The 19668-nt window shown below is 38.8% G+C and overlaps 2 protein-coding genes across 2 annotated transcripts; both read right to left on the minus strand.

Annotated features, from left to right (window-relative positions):
* Nucleotides 1-138: 138 nt before the first annotated feature.
* On the minus strand, nt 139-11478 carry tarbp1 (TAR (HIV-1) RNA binding protein 1). The gene is made up of 29 exons (XM_055227242.1): nt 10464-11478; nt 10218-10315; nt 10022-10088; nt 9802-9950; nt 9670-9722; nt 9260-9357; nt 9057-9192; nt 8888-8984; nt 8692-8781; nt 8479-8608; nt 8150-8392; nt 7908-8005; nt 7678-7836; nt 7368-7582; nt 7049-7289; nt 6789-6977; nt 6518-6717; nt 6379-6447; nt 6177-6297; nt 5938-6048; nt 5708-5857; nt 5547-5633; nt 5264-5472; nt 5092-5173; nt 4528-4699; nt 4257-4442; nt 3586-3710; nt 3242-3378; nt 139-904 (listed from the first exon to the last, which is right to left on the minus strand). Exons 1-29 carry the CDS (start codon nt 11344-11346, stop codon nt 724-726), a joined length of 4776 nt encoding a protein of 1591 aa, XP_055083217.1. The 5' UTR covers nt 11347-11478; the 3' UTR covers nt 139-723.
* Nucleotides 11479-12021: 543 nt separating this feature from the next.
* Nucleotides 12022-19219, minus strand: zgc:172136 (uncharacterized protein LOC566376 homolog). Its single transcript, XM_055227368.1, has 14 exons — nt 19059-19219; nt 17072-17243; nt 16876-16966; nt 15710-15789; nt 15552-15628; nt 15272-15467; nt 15040-15195; nt 14629-14694; nt 14141-14209; nt 13865-14039; nt 13469-13753; nt 12912-13034; nt 12768-12820; nt 12022-12676 (listed from the first exon to the last, which is right to left on the minus strand). Exons 2-14 carry the CDS (start codon nt 17141-17143, stop codon nt 12386-12388), a joined length of 1734 nt encoding a protein of 577 aa, XP_055083343.1. The 5' UTR covers nt 17144-17243; nt 19059-19219; the 3' UTR covers nt 12022-12385.
* Between the last annotated feature and the right edge of the window lie 449 nt (nt 19220-19668).

Raw genomic sequence — 19668 nt, forward strand, 5'->3', positions numbered from 1 at the left:
GCTGGAGGATGCCATCTGATACTGGGGCGGTCTCCAGGTGAACCAACAATTTTAGAGAGAGGATGGAGGATGGAGGACCTTTTGCGTCAAGTACTGCACTGGAAATTCAAGGGTAAGGACCACTTGGCCTATTTATTTCAACAGTTTATTAATTCATTTATAACAGTTGTGTGACCAAAATATAAAATATGGCATAAAATGGCAAATGCACATTCAATATAAAAGTTTTCAAAGGTGCACTACATTCATTTTGATGTAGGATCTGCTACTCAATTGTCTCCATGAAGAAGTTATTGTTTTGCCCGGAATGTTCCTCAGCATTTAACTTAAATATACAAGCATTTTAAGTTAGGTCAAGCAAAGGTCTGTGGAGAAGGGGAGCCCGATCACAGTGGGTATGCATGTTTTTGAGCTATTAAAGCACCTATGATTGAATACTTGCTATATAGTAAAGTTGAATACCATACTGTGGAATACTCCAAGCAAAGCAATAACACCTTCATGGAGACTAGCAGACTCGCACCAGAAAATCAATCACAATAAAGCTTTCCTTGTCAAGATAACAGAGAACTGACTCAGAAAAGAGCCAGAGAAATACATACAGAAACATACACAACCTTAATATACATTGCTTTTAGTCACAGTAAAATGTCTCCAGGCTTGAGCCACACTTTCGATGTCTGTCAGTGTAGATGCTTTTTAATAACGCCATTACTTTCTCCCTCAATTGACTTTGGTGTTGGCTTTTCCTGCTCCAGAGATGAGATGTTGCCGGGTGTATTCCCAGATGAGCAGTGCAGCGCTGACATGAACATTGAGTGAACGAATGACTCCCTGTTGTGGGATCTCAACGCAAACATCCAACATTTGGAGCAGGTTTGCAGGGATGCCCTCTCGTTCATTACTGCACCAGAGAGGAAAATACAAGGAAGTTAACAGTGTTGACAGAAAATTCTGTATACAGTATAATATATTCATAAGAGCAACATGTATAGTATCCTCCTGAGACCTGGCATCCTCATATGGACAACACATTTTGGGTTGTCAAGGCCACAATGCACATTTTTAGAAGAATAACAGCAGCAAGAACAGCAGCAAGAACAGCACCAATGCAAATATATTATATAAATTCATTTTTAACAGTTTAGAATGTTTAATTTAATTTATTTTTTATTTTTCTTCCTGCTCCTGTCAGCAGCTCTTCACATGAGACACATTGTTCCAAGAGGCACAACTGTTGTACATTCAGGACAACTGTTGCTGTGTTCAGGGTCTTAATAGTTTTTGCAAATCATTATACAAATGTTTTATCAAAATGATTAAAATGTCCACATATGAGGACATTTGTTTTACATAATTTTTTCTCAGAAACTACATAATGTAAAAAGATAATTTAAACAAACAAACACATTTAAACAAAACTGTACTACATATAATTTACTACAACAACAACATATAAACTATAAAAGTCAAGATTTGACATTATATCATAATTGCACATTGAAGAAATAAAGAGGCGACAGTGGAGCTGTACATTACTTTCTCAAGTATGGAGATTATAATACTTTAAATTGTACTTCCTTACTACCCAAAAATACCCTGCAATTATGTGGTAGAACTCACATCTACTGATCTTCAAAGTACACTACCAGTCAGAGGCTTGGACACACTTTTTCATCTATGTTTCTTTCCATGATTATTTACATTGTAGATCCTCACTGAAGACATTAAAACTATGAATGGACAAATATGGAATGTAGCAAACAAATATAAACTGAATATAACTCACTTGTTATACATTAAAAAAATAAATACATAAAACCTAACCCTTTGCTTTGAACCCTGGTTTGCACTGTTCTTGACCCAAACAAGGTGAAGTGAAAACCATTTCAGAAGACTTCATAATGAAGCTCATTCAGAGAAGGCCAAAGCTTTGCAGCGCTGTTGGCAAAGTAAAGGGTGGATACTCGGTGAATTTCAATATACAATATATATATATATATATATATATATATATATATATATATATATATATATATATTTTTTTTTTATTTAGTTGAGTTATTTAACTTTTTTCTTTTTTTCTGCTACATTATTACATAAACCTTGCTTCATATATACATTGATGCATCCTGTATATTACTGTATATAAAATATAGAAAGTAGTAAACACAAAGAAAACATACACTGAATGAAAGGGTGTGTCCAAACATTTGAGTGGTAGTGTAAATTTTATGGTACTACAACATGTAATTTAAAACTAATAAGTGCTGTGCATAATAATAGAGTACATAAAAGATGGAAAGAAAGGGAGAGAGAAAGAGAGTGAGAGACAGTACTACTCTGATTAGCAGAGCTATATTTCTCTTGAGTGGAGCTGAGTGAGATAATAGTGAACTGATGAGAGATTAGAGCAGCTCCATGCTGAGCACAGAGTGCACAGCTGTGAAAGCACTCAGGATCCAGCCGTGAGTTTCAGTCATGACGATACATCTGTAAACTGAACATGGAGCTTAGCAAAACATCTTAATGACCTAAATGATTTATAATCTCTACCAGGGAGTATGCCAAATTAGCAGTGTGTTCAATATAAACTATAGGTAGGGGAGAGTTAAAATGATTTGTGAAATTGCACACACCAAACACAGTCTTCTTTTGATTACCAAATTAATCAGTATTACATTCAATTTAAGAGGTTTTTAAAATTACTTGAGACATAGACATTTTGGGGTCCTGGAGTGTTGTGGCTAAACACAGAATGAATTTCTTTTTTGTAGTTGGTCATTAACTTACTAAATAAGTTCAAATGAAATAGACAAACCAGGAAAAGTACTTTCCCAATCCAGGGATTTTTTTGGTTTGTTTTCAAGGATCTTAAAACAGAAAAAGTTAACAGTAAATTTCATTCAGTCACCCCACATCTAATCTAAGTTAGAAGTAGAGACTTTTTCAGCCTTCAGTGTCCCATGGCTTGTATCGGTCTATGTAATCTATTTCCTGTGCCCTTCCCACTGGGACGTCCAATTATACCTCAGCATGTTCCGACAGGTACACACTCCATAAAGGAGCTTCAGTGCCACATGGGACGCACTCTAAAAACATGCATTACATTAAACCGCATTGTCAGCTAACACATTTAACTCAACTGGAGCACAGGGAGCAGGAGGCTGAACCAGATTTCCTGTACGATCCATCATCACATATATTTTCTGTACATTATGTTTGATAAAAGTTAATCTACCCCAGAAGTAGCAGAGTCTTTTTGGGAAAGTGGTAGCTCTCGAGGCTGTGGCTATTTGCAGTTTGCTCCACACCAACAATACAGTATCCATCACTCTTCTTCAGCTGCAAAAAGTCTGTAAGCTCCAGTGGTTTCACCTGGGAAATGGAGAGATAATAGATATAATCAGTGTTATCCTTTGTCATCTTGGGAGTCATAATAAGGACCATAACAAGACTGCTAATTGCAATTCTGCATAGATGTGTAAAATAAATTATACATGAGCAATGTCCAACAAGGCCCTATTGACTTAAGCATCAGTCTAATACATATCATACCCACTAGAATGTAACATCTCACTTCACCTCCAGCAAAGGCAGCCACCTCTCAGACGTGACACTCAATGCCTGAAACTGTTTGTCGTTGACATGGCGAAGACTGTCTAGAACCAACGCACTGGCTCCAAAAATCTCACATGTTCTGCAAAGACCTAAGGCACAATTATATAAATTAAATCAATTAATCAAGATAGAAACGTCCGATTTGTTGAAAAGGTCACAATGACCATTTTAGTCAATGGAAATAATGACTGTATGAAGAGGCTATTGGTCTGTTGCTAAGGGTAACACTAACATACACAAATCAGCAGTGCCCCCTGTAATGACAGACAAGAGGGGCTTTTCCAGTAAAACATTTACCGAGCAGAAAGGCTCAGTGTGTTCAGTTACATAATGCAATACAAATATTATCTTTTCAAATGTGTTTTTGCCTTTCTAAACACATTATTATTGATTTCAACTCTTATCATGTGATACAAAGGCTATCAAAGACACTTGGAAAATAAAAAAAAAAAAAAAATTCTCACGATAGCCATCTGTTCCCTGTATAAACTATGATAAGGGCTATAGTGAATAACTAGCTCTGTTTGTCCTCTGCACAAACCAGCTGTTAAAGATTGACAACAATACAAAAAATATTATTTAGTAAAATGATTGATTATAAATGATAAATTATATTGCATTCTGCTTAAACCTACCTCCTAAATTAGTGGGTTTGTCAATGAGTGAAGCCACCACTAGTAGAGCTCCGTGTGTTTTTCCCATACGGGCAGCTCTTTGGTGGGGTATAAGCTGGAGTTCTGGTTCTTGCTCCTGAATGTCAAGCTTCCACGGAGTAATTTTCTTTTGCACTTCAGCCCAGCGCTCTTCCTTATCCTGCTCACCTGCAAAATAGACTGGGTAAGTAATTTGAATTCACAAAATTTACAATACAAATTTTCCAATGTATATTTAAAAGCACCACTGTACTTTTGTCTTGTTGGATCCAGTCCCCAGGATTGAGTTCTCTCAAATCAGAGGCAGGATTCTTTAAAGGACAAGTCGGAATGTGAGAAAAACATGGCATCTTCTCAAACTTCCAGAGATGGATCCACTCATCATCAGATAAGTCGGACAGGCTGGGGAATGTATACAAGATTGTCTGGAAAGAGTAAAACGTAAAGATGGTTAATAGAGATACACTATACAAAAAGCCTCATGCACCATTTTCAATATAACAATAAATTATCAATAATGTCTTTATTTTACATTGTTCAGCATCTCATATGTGATTATATAGTGTACAATATTTAACAGGAATTGATATTAGATCATTATCACTGGGATACTTGATATTTAACTTTACAAATAAAACTACTGTAATAAAATAACTTTGTACCCTTGCAACTTAACAGGGTGAACATGTTGTGTGGGCAGTGAAAGAAATGGCTGGGCCTGGCAAAATATGAAGAGAGTGCCAGTTCTTACCAACTAGATAAAGGTCTGTCTGCAAATATTCCAAACCATAATTATTATTCATCGTTGCAGAATTACCTCAAGACTGTAATCTCTGAGGGGATGAAAGGCACCAAAGAAGAAATGCTCCTGAATCTTTATCCAGTTTTTGTTTGCATTTCTAAAACACAAAAGTAAAATATTTACCCATCAATAATGAACAGAAACCTAATTTTAATCCACTTTCTTTGGCACTATGGCTTGACCCTACCCAGTACTCTGCATGACTTCAGCCTGGTTGAGACAAGCCATAATCACAGAAGACAGTGAGTGTAAGCCATCTGCTCCTCCATCCCCTGCTCTGGCTTCTGCCAAACTCCAAACTCGTTTAAGAGCCAACAAGGCGTAGAGGCGCACACTGAAGTTATGGTTAAAGCAACACTGCAAAATGATATCCAGGGCTTTGCGTAACTGTACGACCTTAAGCAGAGGGAAAAGGATATTGTAAAAAGAGTAATCAGTAAATCTATGTCAATAAGTAAATGAATAGTTACCTGGTCCCTAATATTTGGAAGAATAACATTAAAATGAACCAAAACTGAAAGGAAAGTGCAGATGCTGACCTTGGTTTTCTCATGGTCCTTACAAAATAGAACAAATACTGTTCATATGCAGTTTACTATGTTAAATATTTTGTAATAGATTGATAGCTCACCACATTAAAACACTCCCAAAAGCTGTTAATGTGCTCTGGGTATCTACTGAGGATCAAAATCATCAACCATTCAATCAGGTACTTCACTGAGGCCTGGTTACTGCAGAATCCAGCCTGATACACACTGCTCAGTATTGTAGTGACAAAATCCTGAGGAAACAAAAGGATCATTATTTTTGTTTTCTTTTACAGTTTCTTATGTACATGATATACAGCGAAAGTGCCTTTACCTCATTGAGTTTGGGAAGAAGCACCAACAGCGTTTGCCAAATCCTGTTTTTCACTCGATGTTGCATTGAGTTGTTATAGTAACGGACTTTAGAAGATGATATAAGATCATCCTGAGGAAATTTGACAGGGGAGATTTTAAATTCAGTCTGGACTCATATTTTGTTATAAACATATTGCTTTAGACAGACTAGTAATAAAAACAATTACGTTAACTTGAATAGAATATAAAATAAGCAACCTTTTTTAATAATTCAAGGACTACACTTTGCATCAGCCTTTGATGCTGGAGATCTGAGGGTGCCAGTCTACTGAGCAAAGACAAGGCACATGCACGGGGCAACTGGTCGTCTCTACCGTCCCTGGAATTTTTATTTTAACGTTTAAATGAAAGTATAATTTGAAATGGCATCTTACATTCACAGATTTTGGAAAGAGCTTACCCACAAAGTACATTAGCTGCACACTCTTCACCGAGTTGTTCCACATAGCTCTGGACATCCTGAATTAACCTTTAAGAAAACACATATCATAAATATAAGAGTAATGCAAGAAAGAATAAAGCCAAAATGTTTTAGGCACCGTTGATCTCTTCTGAACACGGGTCCATAGACACACGCTTCAATGAGAATTTCAATATGGTTGAAAACACTTGAAAAGATAGAGTAATCCTGGGACCCATTGGTCTGGCCACTGGGAAGCCATAACTGACAGCAGTGTTGGATTAGCAGTCCAAACACACCACTCTTTGACTGTGATAACTCCATAAGCTCAGAGGCAATCTAAAAACAAAACAAAAAGTGTAATAAAGATACATGTTATATTAATACAACAATGTGCACTTTTTTGTTACCCTCTTTATGGTTGCAGTGAGATTTGGTGATTGTCCCTCAGCCAGCATAAGAAGTTTATGATGAAAAGCAAATGAGATAAAACATTTCAGCGATGGCCAGAAGTCAAGCGGGTTTGTGCTCAAGCCCCGAACAAGGTCCCAGGACAAGCTGATGGCATCCACACAAAGGGATTCATCATCCTGGACTAACTGGGGGAATCATAAAAGCATAACAAAAAATACTATACATAATAATCGACAAACATACATAATACACTTACTTGAGGAAGAGCAGTCTCAAAAAAAGCAAAAATGGGCAGTACTAGATTGTTAGGCAGAAGAGACAGGCCTTCTACGGCACAGCTCACAGATGACCTTAGAATTTCAGTGGATTGAGAATCTCCAGTCGCAGTAATCCCAGCAGTCTTTGAGAGAAGACTTAGGCAAATCCACTGGTCTCTCAAATAATTGGCTACTACACGTCCCCAGTCCTGCCGCATAGGACTATATCCATCTGTGTCACTATCGGGAAAAAAAGAAGTCTGACTCTTTATGTCAAATCAGTTTTAGCATAAAGTATATTCAAATCATATACTTTACTTTAGGCAGTCAAGGGCAGATGGTTTCCGCAGGGTCTCGTTGATGCGCCCAACACAAGATGGGGACAATAATAATGGACTGTAGAAGTACTCATTCAGCATTTTCAGTCCTGACACTGGTTGCATGTCAGTCACGTTCTGCTCCACAAGACTGCAAATCAAAGCCAGAGATGCCATTGCAACAACTCTAGACACCTGCTCTGACACTGATGGGTTCTGAAATCACAAATGCAGTAACTTATGAATAATCATACAACTCAAGTGGCGGAAATTGTTGCCAGGTGAAAAGATTGCTCTGACAAAGTGTCTACCTCCTGACTTGGTTCTGTCAAGATCTTGAGGTTGCAGCTGATGAGTTTGGGGAAATAGGTGTTTTGAATTTTACTGTGGTGCTGTGGTATAGATCTGCATATGAGCACCAGCTGTTTCAGGACACACATGTACATATCTGCCCGCTCTATGTCAAACAGCTGTGAACAAAATCATACAAACATGGATGTAATTATTTTCTATTACGTTTTACTCACTTATGTTACTGTACCTCTTGCAGCTGTCCACATAACTGTCTCACGATGAATTCTAGTATTGGATCCAAAACCTTAAAAATTTGGTTCTTCAAAGCAACCAAGACATTATCATCTGTAATGGTGAAACATAAAATACATGCGTGTAATATATAGAAATTAGTAAGAAAGTCTGTTTTATTACTTACTGTATAAATGTTTGCTTGCTTTATATAATATATGTGTACTAAATGAAATGAAGCATATGATATCAAATTACCTTGATTTATTCCCCCTTGCAGCAGTAACTGGAGCATGAGTTGCAAGCTCTTGTCACTCTTTCTCAAAGGCAGGTAGATATTGGTGCTGACTCGGCTCAGAGTGTCCCACAGTGGAGACAGTAGGGACTCCAAAGAGTTGTTAACATCTCTGGCTGGCAGGCACATTTCCATGTCCGCACACAGCAAAATTGCCCTGGCCAGTTTCGCTGCTTCACTGACATCAGGTAACCTCTCACTTTGACCTGAAAATCACTCAATTTGTCATTACAGCAAAACATTTTAGCCATGCATCAGGAAATATCATGTATCCTCTATGAGTGGGACTCACCTGTGCTGGCAGGGACTTTGAGGTAGTTGTGAATCTCATTTTGAACATACACTTTTATACTTTCTTTTTCTTGATCTTTATAATTTATGGGCTTGAAACTGTGTTCATTGTTCATAAGCCAAATACATACCTGACAATATGAAATAAAGTCATTATTCAAATGTTTCACTGTATTCCCCCATGACTCCTGTGATAAAAGTTTAGACATGTAACCTGGTGCCACAGCTTTGTCCCTCGACTCAGAGACTCGTCAGAGCGGAAATGCATTAGAAGACCGAACACATCATCAAGGGACACTGCACTCTGAGGAGATGTACTTATTTAAGTTATATTTTACAAGTACATTTTTGTCTGAAAGTATTAGGCTGTAATGGTTTGATATAATAAACATAACATTTAAAAAACTAACCACATCTGTCAGGCAGAGGGCGCTGTTCAACAAGAAACACTGGGCAGCACCTCGTAGCAGAACCTGATGAGTGATCATTGTGCATCGCAGTACCTCTCTGTCACATTAAAACTGCATTAAGTATTAACAGCGTTTAGTACAACTACTGTTACTAATATAAGCATCGTACCTTAAGGCAATAAGTCCATTAACATCCAGCAATGGAACTGGAGAGAGACTGGATAAGGCCTGGGATATGAAGAGGACAGGAACAGCACACCACTGCTTTGTGGCTAGATGCTGAATCAGCTGCAGTAACAAAGAGGCTAAAAGAAAAAAATCTAGTAAATTAAGTGGAAATTAATCATATCTTTCAAATATAGGTTTAAAAACCTTTTTGGTCTGAAGGCAAGATGGTAAAAAAGTTGATCATGAATACTTGCAGTTTACTCCCCAGCTCTGGGCATTCACCTACCCTTTGTCCAGCAGCTCTGAATGGCAATATTGGATAAAACATAAAACTGGTAAATTATTATTATTTATTACATATGACATATTAATATTTTAATTTATAATATTTTCTTTATTATATTATTTTATGTAGCTGATTAAGAGCTCTCACCTTCAAGAGAGTCTGGCTGCAGACCTCCGTCCATAGGACCATAACCCAGAGACCTCCACCAAGATGGTTAGTTTACTTTGAGGGACCTATGGATGAGGCAAGTCACATAAGGGTCCTCCTGGTGGGGGTCTGTGGGTTGGGTCCTCTGGGTGGAGATCTGCAGCCAGATCCCTCTCCTCACCTTTGAAAGAGTGAAGTTTCTGATAAAACATCCAAAAAAGGCCCAATGACAAACTAATGAGAGGCCAAGAATTAGTATCATGGTTTAGAAACAATGATAATATGTGAGGTAAATAGAGCAGTGAGAGTGAACCTGAGAGAAGGCCATGGCAAACTCTGGCTTTTGGAGGGCCTGCAGTTGGAGAAGATGACAGACTCCCTCTTTCATGAGTGCCTTATTTTCACTGTGAAACATGCGCTGGTACACACAAAGCAACCACGACGGGTGAAGGAGGCTGTTACCTGTAGAGAAATGTTAGAGATTCTAAAAACTACAACTTTATTCAAGAGCAATAAAGAGATGGTTAGTTTACCTTGGGTGTCATTGACGATCTGTATTAATGTGTCAATTCTGTTTAAGACTGGGCGAACAACATGAATCTGGAAAAGAAAAATTGTTATGCCTTTATTACCACTTAATAATGCAGCCTAATGCTCTTTTACTGCTGTTAAGATATAATTATGATAAGGTAACGTTTACATCCCATAATGACAGAACATATATTTTACCTGGTTTTCTTCCAGAGTCTCCATCACCAGGGCAAAATCCTCCCAGAACTCTCGCAACACCTGGCTGTTATTAGAGTCCCACATAAACAAGACCTCCCCTGCAGCAAAAGCGGTTAGATTAGAGTTTGGAGATATATTGAAAACATTATTATATGACATTGTTGTTCTGGAGAGGTGTAAATTAATTATTCAAAATGACAGCAGAAAGTGTTTTGCCAAGATGGGCCAAGGTAAACTTATTTTCACCTTCTTTTGAAGCCTGCCACATCAAACTTGTGTCTTGGGATAGTGCCACACATCTTTTCAACAAGTACAGCGCCCTCTTGCGTGCCAAACTGTCTTTGTGCGTCAATCCATCCTGAACCATCCTCCAAAACTGAATGGACAGGCGTGGGTCAGAGGTCAGACAGTTTGGGGTCAGTATGTGGTCAGACAAAGCGGCAAGACACATTAAGGACCGTCCCGTTACTGCAGGTGTGCGCACATTGCCATGCCAGCTACACAGATCATCCAGGATTAACTTGCGGATGTTGATTAACCTTGTACCACTGCTACAATTGAGGAGCGCAGAGATGAGGCGCAGTGCCACTCTGGACACTTGGGCATCAGGGAGGGTTTTCATACAGGACAGTGAATGTGTTAGGACTTTGAGTGCAAGTTCTTCATTGGAGCATGGAGTTATTGTAGGTAATAGCACTGCAAGGACTTCACTGGCCACATCCACGCTGATCCTTCCCGATGCGAGGTCTTCTTCTGATGGATGAAGGAAAGGCAGCACGTACTCAGTCACTTTACCCGGGGTTGGAGCATCACATAGCGGGATACAGGCTTTTATAAGTTTACAAACAACTGCAAGACTCTCCTTACATTGTACGTTCTCGCCTATTTCTGAAGATATTTTCGACAGTAAAGGCACACACTGAGACCAAATGACATTGTCTACATTCACTGCAATGCTGGAATTTACATCGGAGTTGGATGAGAGCGATCCAAGTCCTTCAATGAAAGCTGTGAGCGCCTCCGCTCGCCCAGTCTGCGGCCACGAGTCACTCTCCCACGAAAGAGTTTTAAACAACAATTCGTAGTCCTGACAGCTTGACAGAAGAGTTTCGATTAAAAATGAGCTCATCTTTGAGAAACAATAGCCGTCTTATTGGCATATGTCTCAGAATTATTTAGCAAACCTAAATTTTCAGGACAGCTAACAGCAGCACGTTTTAATCCAAATGTAAACTTCCGCATGTAGATCTCGGATGTTATCGCGAGATGTGCCAATGGAGGAATTTTAATGTAGGCGAAAAAGAGCAAAACACAACAATTCCCAAAGTAAAGCATTAAAATATAAAAGCAGTAAAACAATGTGGAAGACTTAAGACAACCATTGTAAGCAATAAGAATTTATTTTCTGTGTAAAAAAAACAGTATTTTAAAAACAACACTATCAATACTATCAGCATTCAGTACAGACTCATTCTTTTCAGTAAAGCCCATATGGCTAAAGATATCCGTTATGTCACAAACAATTAATTGCAAAACAGTCAAAATAGTGTCTCAGAAAGGCTCTTTGTTTTGGGGTTATATAATATGTGATGTGTACTGCAAACTCATTATACATGCTGAATACAGACATAATGCTTAACAAATAATGCTATACTGTGATATCTGACGGAAGCAGAAACTACAAACAAGGCTTTGGATGAATGCATTTCCAGCTTTAAAGAGGTTCAATTTTCCACATCAGTAAACACATTGCTGTAGAGCACTAATAGGAAAAAGTAATTGTACATGGAAGTTGGTTATTTAAAAAAAAAGAAAAACACAAGTGCAAAACCCCACAAACAGAAAAGTGCCTCAAAAAGACGAGAGTAAGAGCAGACCAGCTTTATACTTTCATAGAGAACAGAATGCACCATTCAAAATACCCCACAAGAAAAAGACTTAAAATGATTGTTCCACAGGAGTAAAAACATAAGAGAGTGAAAATATATACAGACAATTTACATTAATAAATAAGTCTAATTAAAATTTCTGCTAAGCTCTCTAAAAATACTAAAAATATTTGAAATGAGGAATCCTGTTGTAAATTTACCCAGATGTAAATAATGTCTTTTTACAACTTTGAGCACTCCAGAACTTGTTATAGGAATGTGCATTCCTACTTGTTACATTCAGAAGATAAATTCCAGTAGCTGCTCATCTCCTAACAAGTCCAAGGAAAGGCAGTTTGTAGATCTACGACCATAGAAGGTGGGTTTGTCTTGGCACGGTGTAAGTGGGTAATAACTGTGTTCAATGGGAGTTTTTATGTTTAGGGGGGCATCAGGGAACCCAAAGGTGCAACTGTGGGAGGAGTTGGGAGGCAGTGCCATACCCAAAGGGGCAGGAGAGGGGAGCAGACGGACATCATCAAGACTTTGGCTGCATCGGTCTGCACTCAACTGGGCTCTGGATTTAGGCAACTGTGAAATAAGCACATTCAGAAAGCATATCAATAATAAACATTGTGCAAGACAAGTTATAGTCGTTAAGCTAATGCAAGAAGACCCAAACCTGTTTCTGCATATCTTTGTTTTGTGACAAATCCAGATCCTCGGGTTTATTTTCTAAAAACCAAAAAAAAACAAGCATTAAAACCCAAATCAATAAGAGAACTTAATACCTGATATAATATACATAAGTGCAGTCTATTCATACCTGTTGAGTGATTCGACAATGAGAGATCCATGCAGTCGACTGACACACCTTCAAGAGAATCAGTCAACTGGAACATGTCATTGTGGTCAACTACAAGATCTTCTTTTGGGGTTTTTTCTTGGTCTTCACCAAGAATGGAAGCAAGTACAAGCATGTAAACACACGGGGAAAATGAATAACAGAACAACATGCAAACAACTAAACCACAAAAGGCAAATCACGTTTAAACAGGCTCAATCCGCTTTACAGAATGTTTTGCATAGCAAAGATGAGCCTTAAACCCTACTGCAATATTATACAATCGTGCTCAAACAGAAGAATCATAAACACAAAATAAGAAATCCTGCTTCAAGTTGAAGCACCAGATCATTTTTTTGTATTTCAAGTTCTACTCAAAAATATGTTTTTATCCACCGAACAATAAATAGAACTATAAATATAAATATATACACACATACTTCTCAGTGAAAACTTGTGGTTGGGTATGCTAGGGCTAAATCTAAAACAGCTATATTTTTACCCTTTACTGATGCAATGCTTAGAAAAGTTTTCCTCACCTTCCTGTGGCCACTCGTCATCTTCAGTTAGAGTCTTACTGCCAGCCTCCACTCCAGAGGTACAGGAGCTACCCCGGCTGGCTGCTGAGCTCAGGCACAGCTCCGTCTGAATGTGGCCCTCCTCCTCCATAGACGCTCTGTCTGTGGAGATGCTGCGTTGGCGGGTGTCTGCTTCGATACCAGAGCTGCTCGTGGAGTGTCGAGACAGACCAGGACTGCTCTCGCTCCCAGGAGGATCCATGTCCAAGTCATCACTAATGTAAGACTCCCTGTACCGCTTTTTCTCTAAAAATAAAACATTTACCAACCAATGTCACCATACATAAGCAATTTTAATACATTTTAACAAGACATTTATTCGGTCTTCTGAAGTGATCATAATGTATATTTTTGTACCTTCAGTCTCCTCCAGCTGCCGTAGGTGTTTAAGAGCATGTTGGAGGCTGAGGTAGAGGCGATGACAGCTGCTTAAGTGCAAGAGAAGATGGCGAGATCGAAATGATGATCCGGTGTAATACACAAGCTTTCTAGCTGAAGGCAAACCGTCTGGCTGGATCTCAAATTTCTTTCCCTGAATTTAAAAAACAAATTAAAAATCAACCTATGGAACATGTACAAGCATGAACAGCTAAAGGCTAAAAACTCTGACTAGATAGAAGATACAGTACATACCAGAAAAGTGAGGCGGCCTACATTTGACCAGGGGAAGTCATACACCAACTGCCGTATGTTGTTCGCTTCCTACAAAAGAAAAAGAAATCTGTACATGGACTTGTGAGGAGTGACACATTACTTGCAAAGTTCAAATTCTAAACAATCATCAATTGAATTTATGCACAGGTGCTATCTGGCCTTGGTAAAAAGACAAGACCATGGATTTCTTGAGGTATCTCACGGTCTGCTGGCTCTTTAATCAGCCAGGCCTGGAGCCCTAATCCCCAGATGGCCCCTGACGGACAGATCAAACACTGACAGGCTGCAGACAGGCCCTATCTCCGAGGCCTGGCTGCTGGTGGCAGCCCACACATTCCTCAAACCACTGTTCAGAGGTTTATAGAACTGCACAGGTTTAATCTGTGAGCCAATGCAGGTTTGCATGCCCCACATCAGCACTGACGCACACACAGGGCATTTACTACAACAAAAACATATGCACATACCTGATAAACTTGCATTCCTCTCAGGGTCAGACCAAGCAGCGCAGTTCCTTTCTCAGCCTTTTTGTCCTGGACAATGAATGATTACATGTCAGAGAAGCATCTGAAAGGTTTAGATAAGCCATTCCACAGTTAACCCCTGTACCAGCTCCCAGGGAGACAAAGCTGCTGCTAACAACAAATTAAGAGTCATGGCACATTACGCAACACATGGGCAACTCTTCAAAATATCACTCAGCAGTCCATCCTGGACTAGGGAGGACAAACTATAGTAGATAAACCATTACGCAACTGCGTCATAACACTTGTGCATCAAGACGTTTCTGTCTTGGAAAAGATAAGAATTTATTGGAAAAACAACACTATATTAACAAACCCAGAATTTAATCATCACTGTCAATAGAGAAGTCTGACCTTTTGCAGTTTGTAAAACGTGACTGGGACATCCTCCAATCGGCATGACTCTCTGATAAAGAGCAAGACAGCATCCCGGGAGGACATGCCCCACAGATCCTGATGAACTTTAGGACCATGGCACAGAAGATAGTCTACTCCACGCTTTGCAATAATCTATAGAAATTAAAGACAAGATATTATAGATATTAAGTTGGCATATAGATTCATGCATTCAAAGGGTGAAACCTACCCATGGAGGGAAGTAATTTTTGGGTTCAAAATAACGCATGGTCTCCAGGTCTTTGCTTGGAGGTGGATGGTCCCCCAGGTCAGCCTGTAAGGCATAACCTGCCAACTGAAAGTACACCTCCTCCTGCTGACGGCATTCTGAGCGCAGCACTCGCTCACGCAGGTCTGAATAGTACAGATGCCGTGCTTTGCGTTCACTGGTACAAGATAAAACACATGAGTGAAGCATGTTATAAAGAGATCAATAGGAAAACATACCAAGCCAAAACAGAAATGTATACCTAAGAAGTCTTCCATTCTCAACATAGTACTGAACCTTAAGACAGAGCACCAGAGGCAACGGTTTCTTCAGTAATGTCTGCATCAAAACATTTTATTTAGTCATTTGATTTGTGACCTCTACAATAGAATTCAGACTACTAGCAGCTGTTGCCATTACCTTTCCCGTTTCTTGTTTCCACTCCTTGGGGAAATACTTGGTCAGTTTGTCTTCCATGTCTATGTAGATGTGTTCATTGTCTACCAAAAAACAATAACAAAAGACTCTGAACTTTAGTAAAGAGTATGGACAAATAATGCAGCTACACTTAGAAATACTGTTACTTGATTTGTGATTATTATTACATTCTACAAGTATTACTGATCATATGATGTGATCTAATATAGAAATGTGGGTAAAAATAATGTTCTTACACTCCCTAGCACCCATGATTCATAAAACTGGCATCTATATCATTCAATTTATCTTTTCTGCTTCACCATCAGGCTTGCCTCACTATTGCACAATACAATCCATCTCACTTTCCTCTCCTTTCCAACTCTGAATCATCCCTACTCCTTAACCTCTTTTCCTTTGACTAAGACGCTCTTCTCTGTCATGACCAATCCCCCTGTACCTCTTTTACCTCATCTCCCTCAACCCTCCCCTCCCCATTATCACTCTGTCCCTCCCTCAGTGGGGAGAAGGAATGCATTGGTGCATTCCTGGCTTAATGAACTTAATATTGCAGGAATCCAGGCCTAAGTGATCGCTGAACCAACACCACAAAAACAAAAGGCCACTTGTTTTAGAGATGAGCCCCACAAGATTAGTAATGCGTTTCAACATATTTCTACAAAGAACACAGAGGAAACGTAATGTACAGAACTGGCTGAAGTGGATTACATAGTTAAATTACTCTAGAGTAGCAAATTGACTTTTTTGTGAAATAGTGAATAGCCCAGCTGAATAGGCTGGGTCATTCAGAGTTAACTACTTTGTGACCCCTCGTCCTTGGATTGTATTAAAAACAAATATATGTGTGGTAAACAAGGTGAAATATCAGAGCCATGCTACTGGTGTAAAACATTATCAGGATGTAAGGACTTGACATGCTTGTGCACTTAAGAGTGAAGCAGTTTGGATAAGGCTAAAACGATAACTTTGATGGCATTGATGTTGGTTATCTACGTTGTGAAGGCCATCTCAGCTGTGAAGTGTATCTTTGAATATGGAGTATTCAAACATGCATGTATAAACACGGATTTTGATATTTTTGTACATTTTTATGAGAAAACAACATTATGAAAAGGTTGGTTCTGCATGCATTAGACTGTAGGACTTACCCTTGACAACTGTGAGACCAAAAAAGTGCAGTTCTTTGATTCCAAGACGCTCAGCTACACGATTGAAGACATCCTGTCCTGTGGTCCTTGGCTGAAGAAATAAAAAGACAACAACATTAACTCAATGGACAGCTTTGAAGAATTTGAAGGCTAGCCTTGAATGAACAATATTTTGAGAAAATATCAAGTTACTCACCCCAACTTTGATGTCCAGCTGGTCTTTGTTGGGAAGAAGAACGCAAATTGTTTTGTCGAGTTTGATTGACATGACTGCATATGCTGGCGATGGAAGCAAGTTATCAAAAACAGTGGTCCTATTCTTAGCAATCTCACGCTTCCCACTTCAGGGCAGGTCATCCATATTGATTCTACAAAAAAAAAAAAAAAAACTTTTTCAGTAACAAGGGAAAACATGGAGTAGCAATTATGTCTGTGTAATCCCTTCAAGTTTGGCTACTTGGATGAGTGGCATAACATATTCACTCTAAAAACCCTTGTGTGGTTGAAAGAATTCAATCTCATCTTTTGTAAACAAAAATTGACCAATTATCCATGTTGACACGGTGGGATTTGCCCCCAGTATACTGACCCATACTCCAACTGGTACGAAGCTCATCTGATTAACGTCTTAGAATCAATTAATCACTTTAATTACTACCGTGCGCTGCCTCTGATCCCCTTAAATCCCACTCGAGACAATAAGGGCAATAAATAAATAAATACAAAGAACTGATGAAAACAGTGCTTCACTTGGAACTTTTAATTCTGTCCATTTTCTTACATGTACTGTTTAAAATATTCCAATGTATTATTTCAAAAAACTGCCACCGGTTACTTCACTATTCAACTTTGTGCATAGTTTATAAAATTAAGCTTATGCCCTTGGGGAGTTCATTTCCAGTAAGTTGGGTTTATAAAAAGGTCTCAAGAGTAACACAAATGAAAGTGTGTAACATGGTATCTTGTGTGTTATCTACAAGCTATGGGAACCACTATAATAACTTATCTTGGCTCAGAAGGCAAGACACTTTTTGTACTGAATATGATTTGCCAACAAGTCCAAACAGAGCACCGGTTACAGCTGCATGTCAGAGCACACACAGCTAGAACCAGAAATTCTAGTAGGCAACTGACTTGTTTATGGAGTAAAACTTTAATGTAAATCAAATAGTCTTGCATGTCCTTGTTGCAAGAAAACTAGAAGAAGGTTTTGAAAAGTGGTCACAAGTGTATTTCTAACTATTAGCTCAGAATTTATCAATGATAGCAAATACTTTAATGGTGTCCAGAATAGTTCTCTTCACCTTTACCCCCAAGAACAAGATCCTGTTTGCTTCTTGTGTCATAATAATAACACTTAACTAGACCATGGGGAAAAATGCATTATGAAAGATTTACTGCAAAACGTGTATAAATGATTCAGTGATAGTATTGCTTGTCCTGTATAATCATGTATTTAATTGGCATGTCTGACATCTTCTCCCAATCTCCTTCTTGCTTCACCAGCATCACATGAGAGCAGCCATCTGTATGCTTTAAGTCCTTCTCAGCACAGTTATAATCCCTAATTCTGAGCACACGGTTGGCTCTAGGAAAAACAACTCTACCATTCCCCTGTACTACAAGCTCTCCAGTGCCCGCTAAAACCTTTGGATGGGGGGTATCTCAATAAACCGCACAGCAAACTCATCCCACTTGAAAACAATGAGGTGGGCGAGCTTGTCTGGTAGAGGGGGGTCAAAGCATTCTTTCAGCGTGAATCAAACCCTTGTAGGGGCTTTTTAATTAGATTCAATGACTCAATAACATAATTAACCCGTATGCACACCCGTAACCATTCAGAAACACGTCTTAAAAGCTCTATTTTCGGCTCAGTGTCGCAGATTACGCATTATATTTTTAGTGTTCATAAATCCCCACCGCCAAATTAGTGTTATGCTATTTAAAGCGGCGTGACACATAACATAAACCTCTAAAATGAGAGTTTGCGTAGTTAAGTTCTTTACTGCAAGCCTTTTATTTCGAGAAGTGTACAACCACAACAGCAACAAGTAGTTTTCATACGTGGATTAGCTCTAGATGTTATTTTATATGATCGGGCGTAGAAGCAACAAGTGCATCAGCCGTTAACAACATCCATTTTACTCCCGAACGTTAGGCAAAAAAATGAAATAACTACATACCTTCACATCGTCAGGACTTGAAGTTTCTCACAAGTTCACCCAGATATTTAGGAAACGCAAACTTTTACTTATTTCTGTGCCAGACTGAACTCTTGACAGCATTAATAAGGACAACGGTCTACCCCATAGACTGGTTTACCCCCTCCTCCCCATCGCGTGTTGTAACTTCTTCAACCACCTTACAACCCGAAAGATTGGACCGTACCACCTGTGACAGTCGCGGGGGTGCGAATTTGTACTTAGACGTAAATGTTTAGATATTTCTTCTTTTTAAAATACATTTCATAGATTGTACAATAAATATAGCTTTAAAACTGAACGTACTAATGTAAATACGGTTAGCAATCTAAATGATAAAAATATAAATGACGTAAACACAAATGTAACACCCCTATTTACATTAGTTCGTTCCAGCGTTAATTAGGGGTCCCACAACAGAACCGCGCTGATACAATGGTCAATAATTAGGACCTGCCTAGTGTTTGTCTTTCAAGAAAATAGCCAAGTCTCTTTTAATGCAGTTTGTTAAAATTTAGAACATTTTATTGCTCTGTGATGGATGCCACCATAGTTTATACTGGTAAAGCATGGTCTCATCCGTTTTCATAAA

The sequence above is a fragment of the Periophthalmus magnuspinnatus genome, chromosome 15, assembly GCF_009829125.3.
Source record: "Periophthalmus magnuspinnatus isolate fPerMag1 chromosome 15, fPerMag1.2.pri, whole genome shotgun sequence".
Classification (NCBI taxonomy): domain Eukaryota; kingdom Metazoa; phylum Chordata; class Actinopteri; order Gobiiformes; family Gobiidae; genus Periophthalmus; species Periophthalmus magnuspinnatus.

Bases quoted from the DNA above. Each gene is read 5' to 3' on its own strand.
- tarbp1 (XM_055227242.1), bottom strand. From the start codon at position 11,346: ATGAGCTCATTTTTAATCGAAACTCTTCTGTCAAGCTGTCAGGACTAC. The intron at 10,089-10,217 runs GTAAAATATATG...TTTCTTTTCCAG, and splicing joins AGACTCTGGAAGAAAACCAG to ATTCATGTTGTTCGCCCAGT. The intron at 3,711-4,256 runs GTAGGTTTAAGC...ATTGTGCCTTAG, and splicing joins CAAACCCACTAATTTAGGAG to GTCTTTGCAGAACATGTGAG.
- zgc:172136 (XM_055227368.1), bottom strand. From the start codon at position 17,143: ATGTCAATCAAACTCGACAAAACAATTTGCGTTCTTCTTCCCAACAAA. The intron at 15,790-16,875 runs GTAAGTCCTACA...GTTTTTTGGTAG, and splicing joins TGGTCTCACAGTTGTCAAGG to ACAATGAACACATCTACATA. The intron at 15,196-15,271 runs GTAGGTTTCACC...TAATTTCTATAG, and splicing joins AAAATTACTTCCCTCCATGG to ATTATTGCAAAGCGTGGAGT.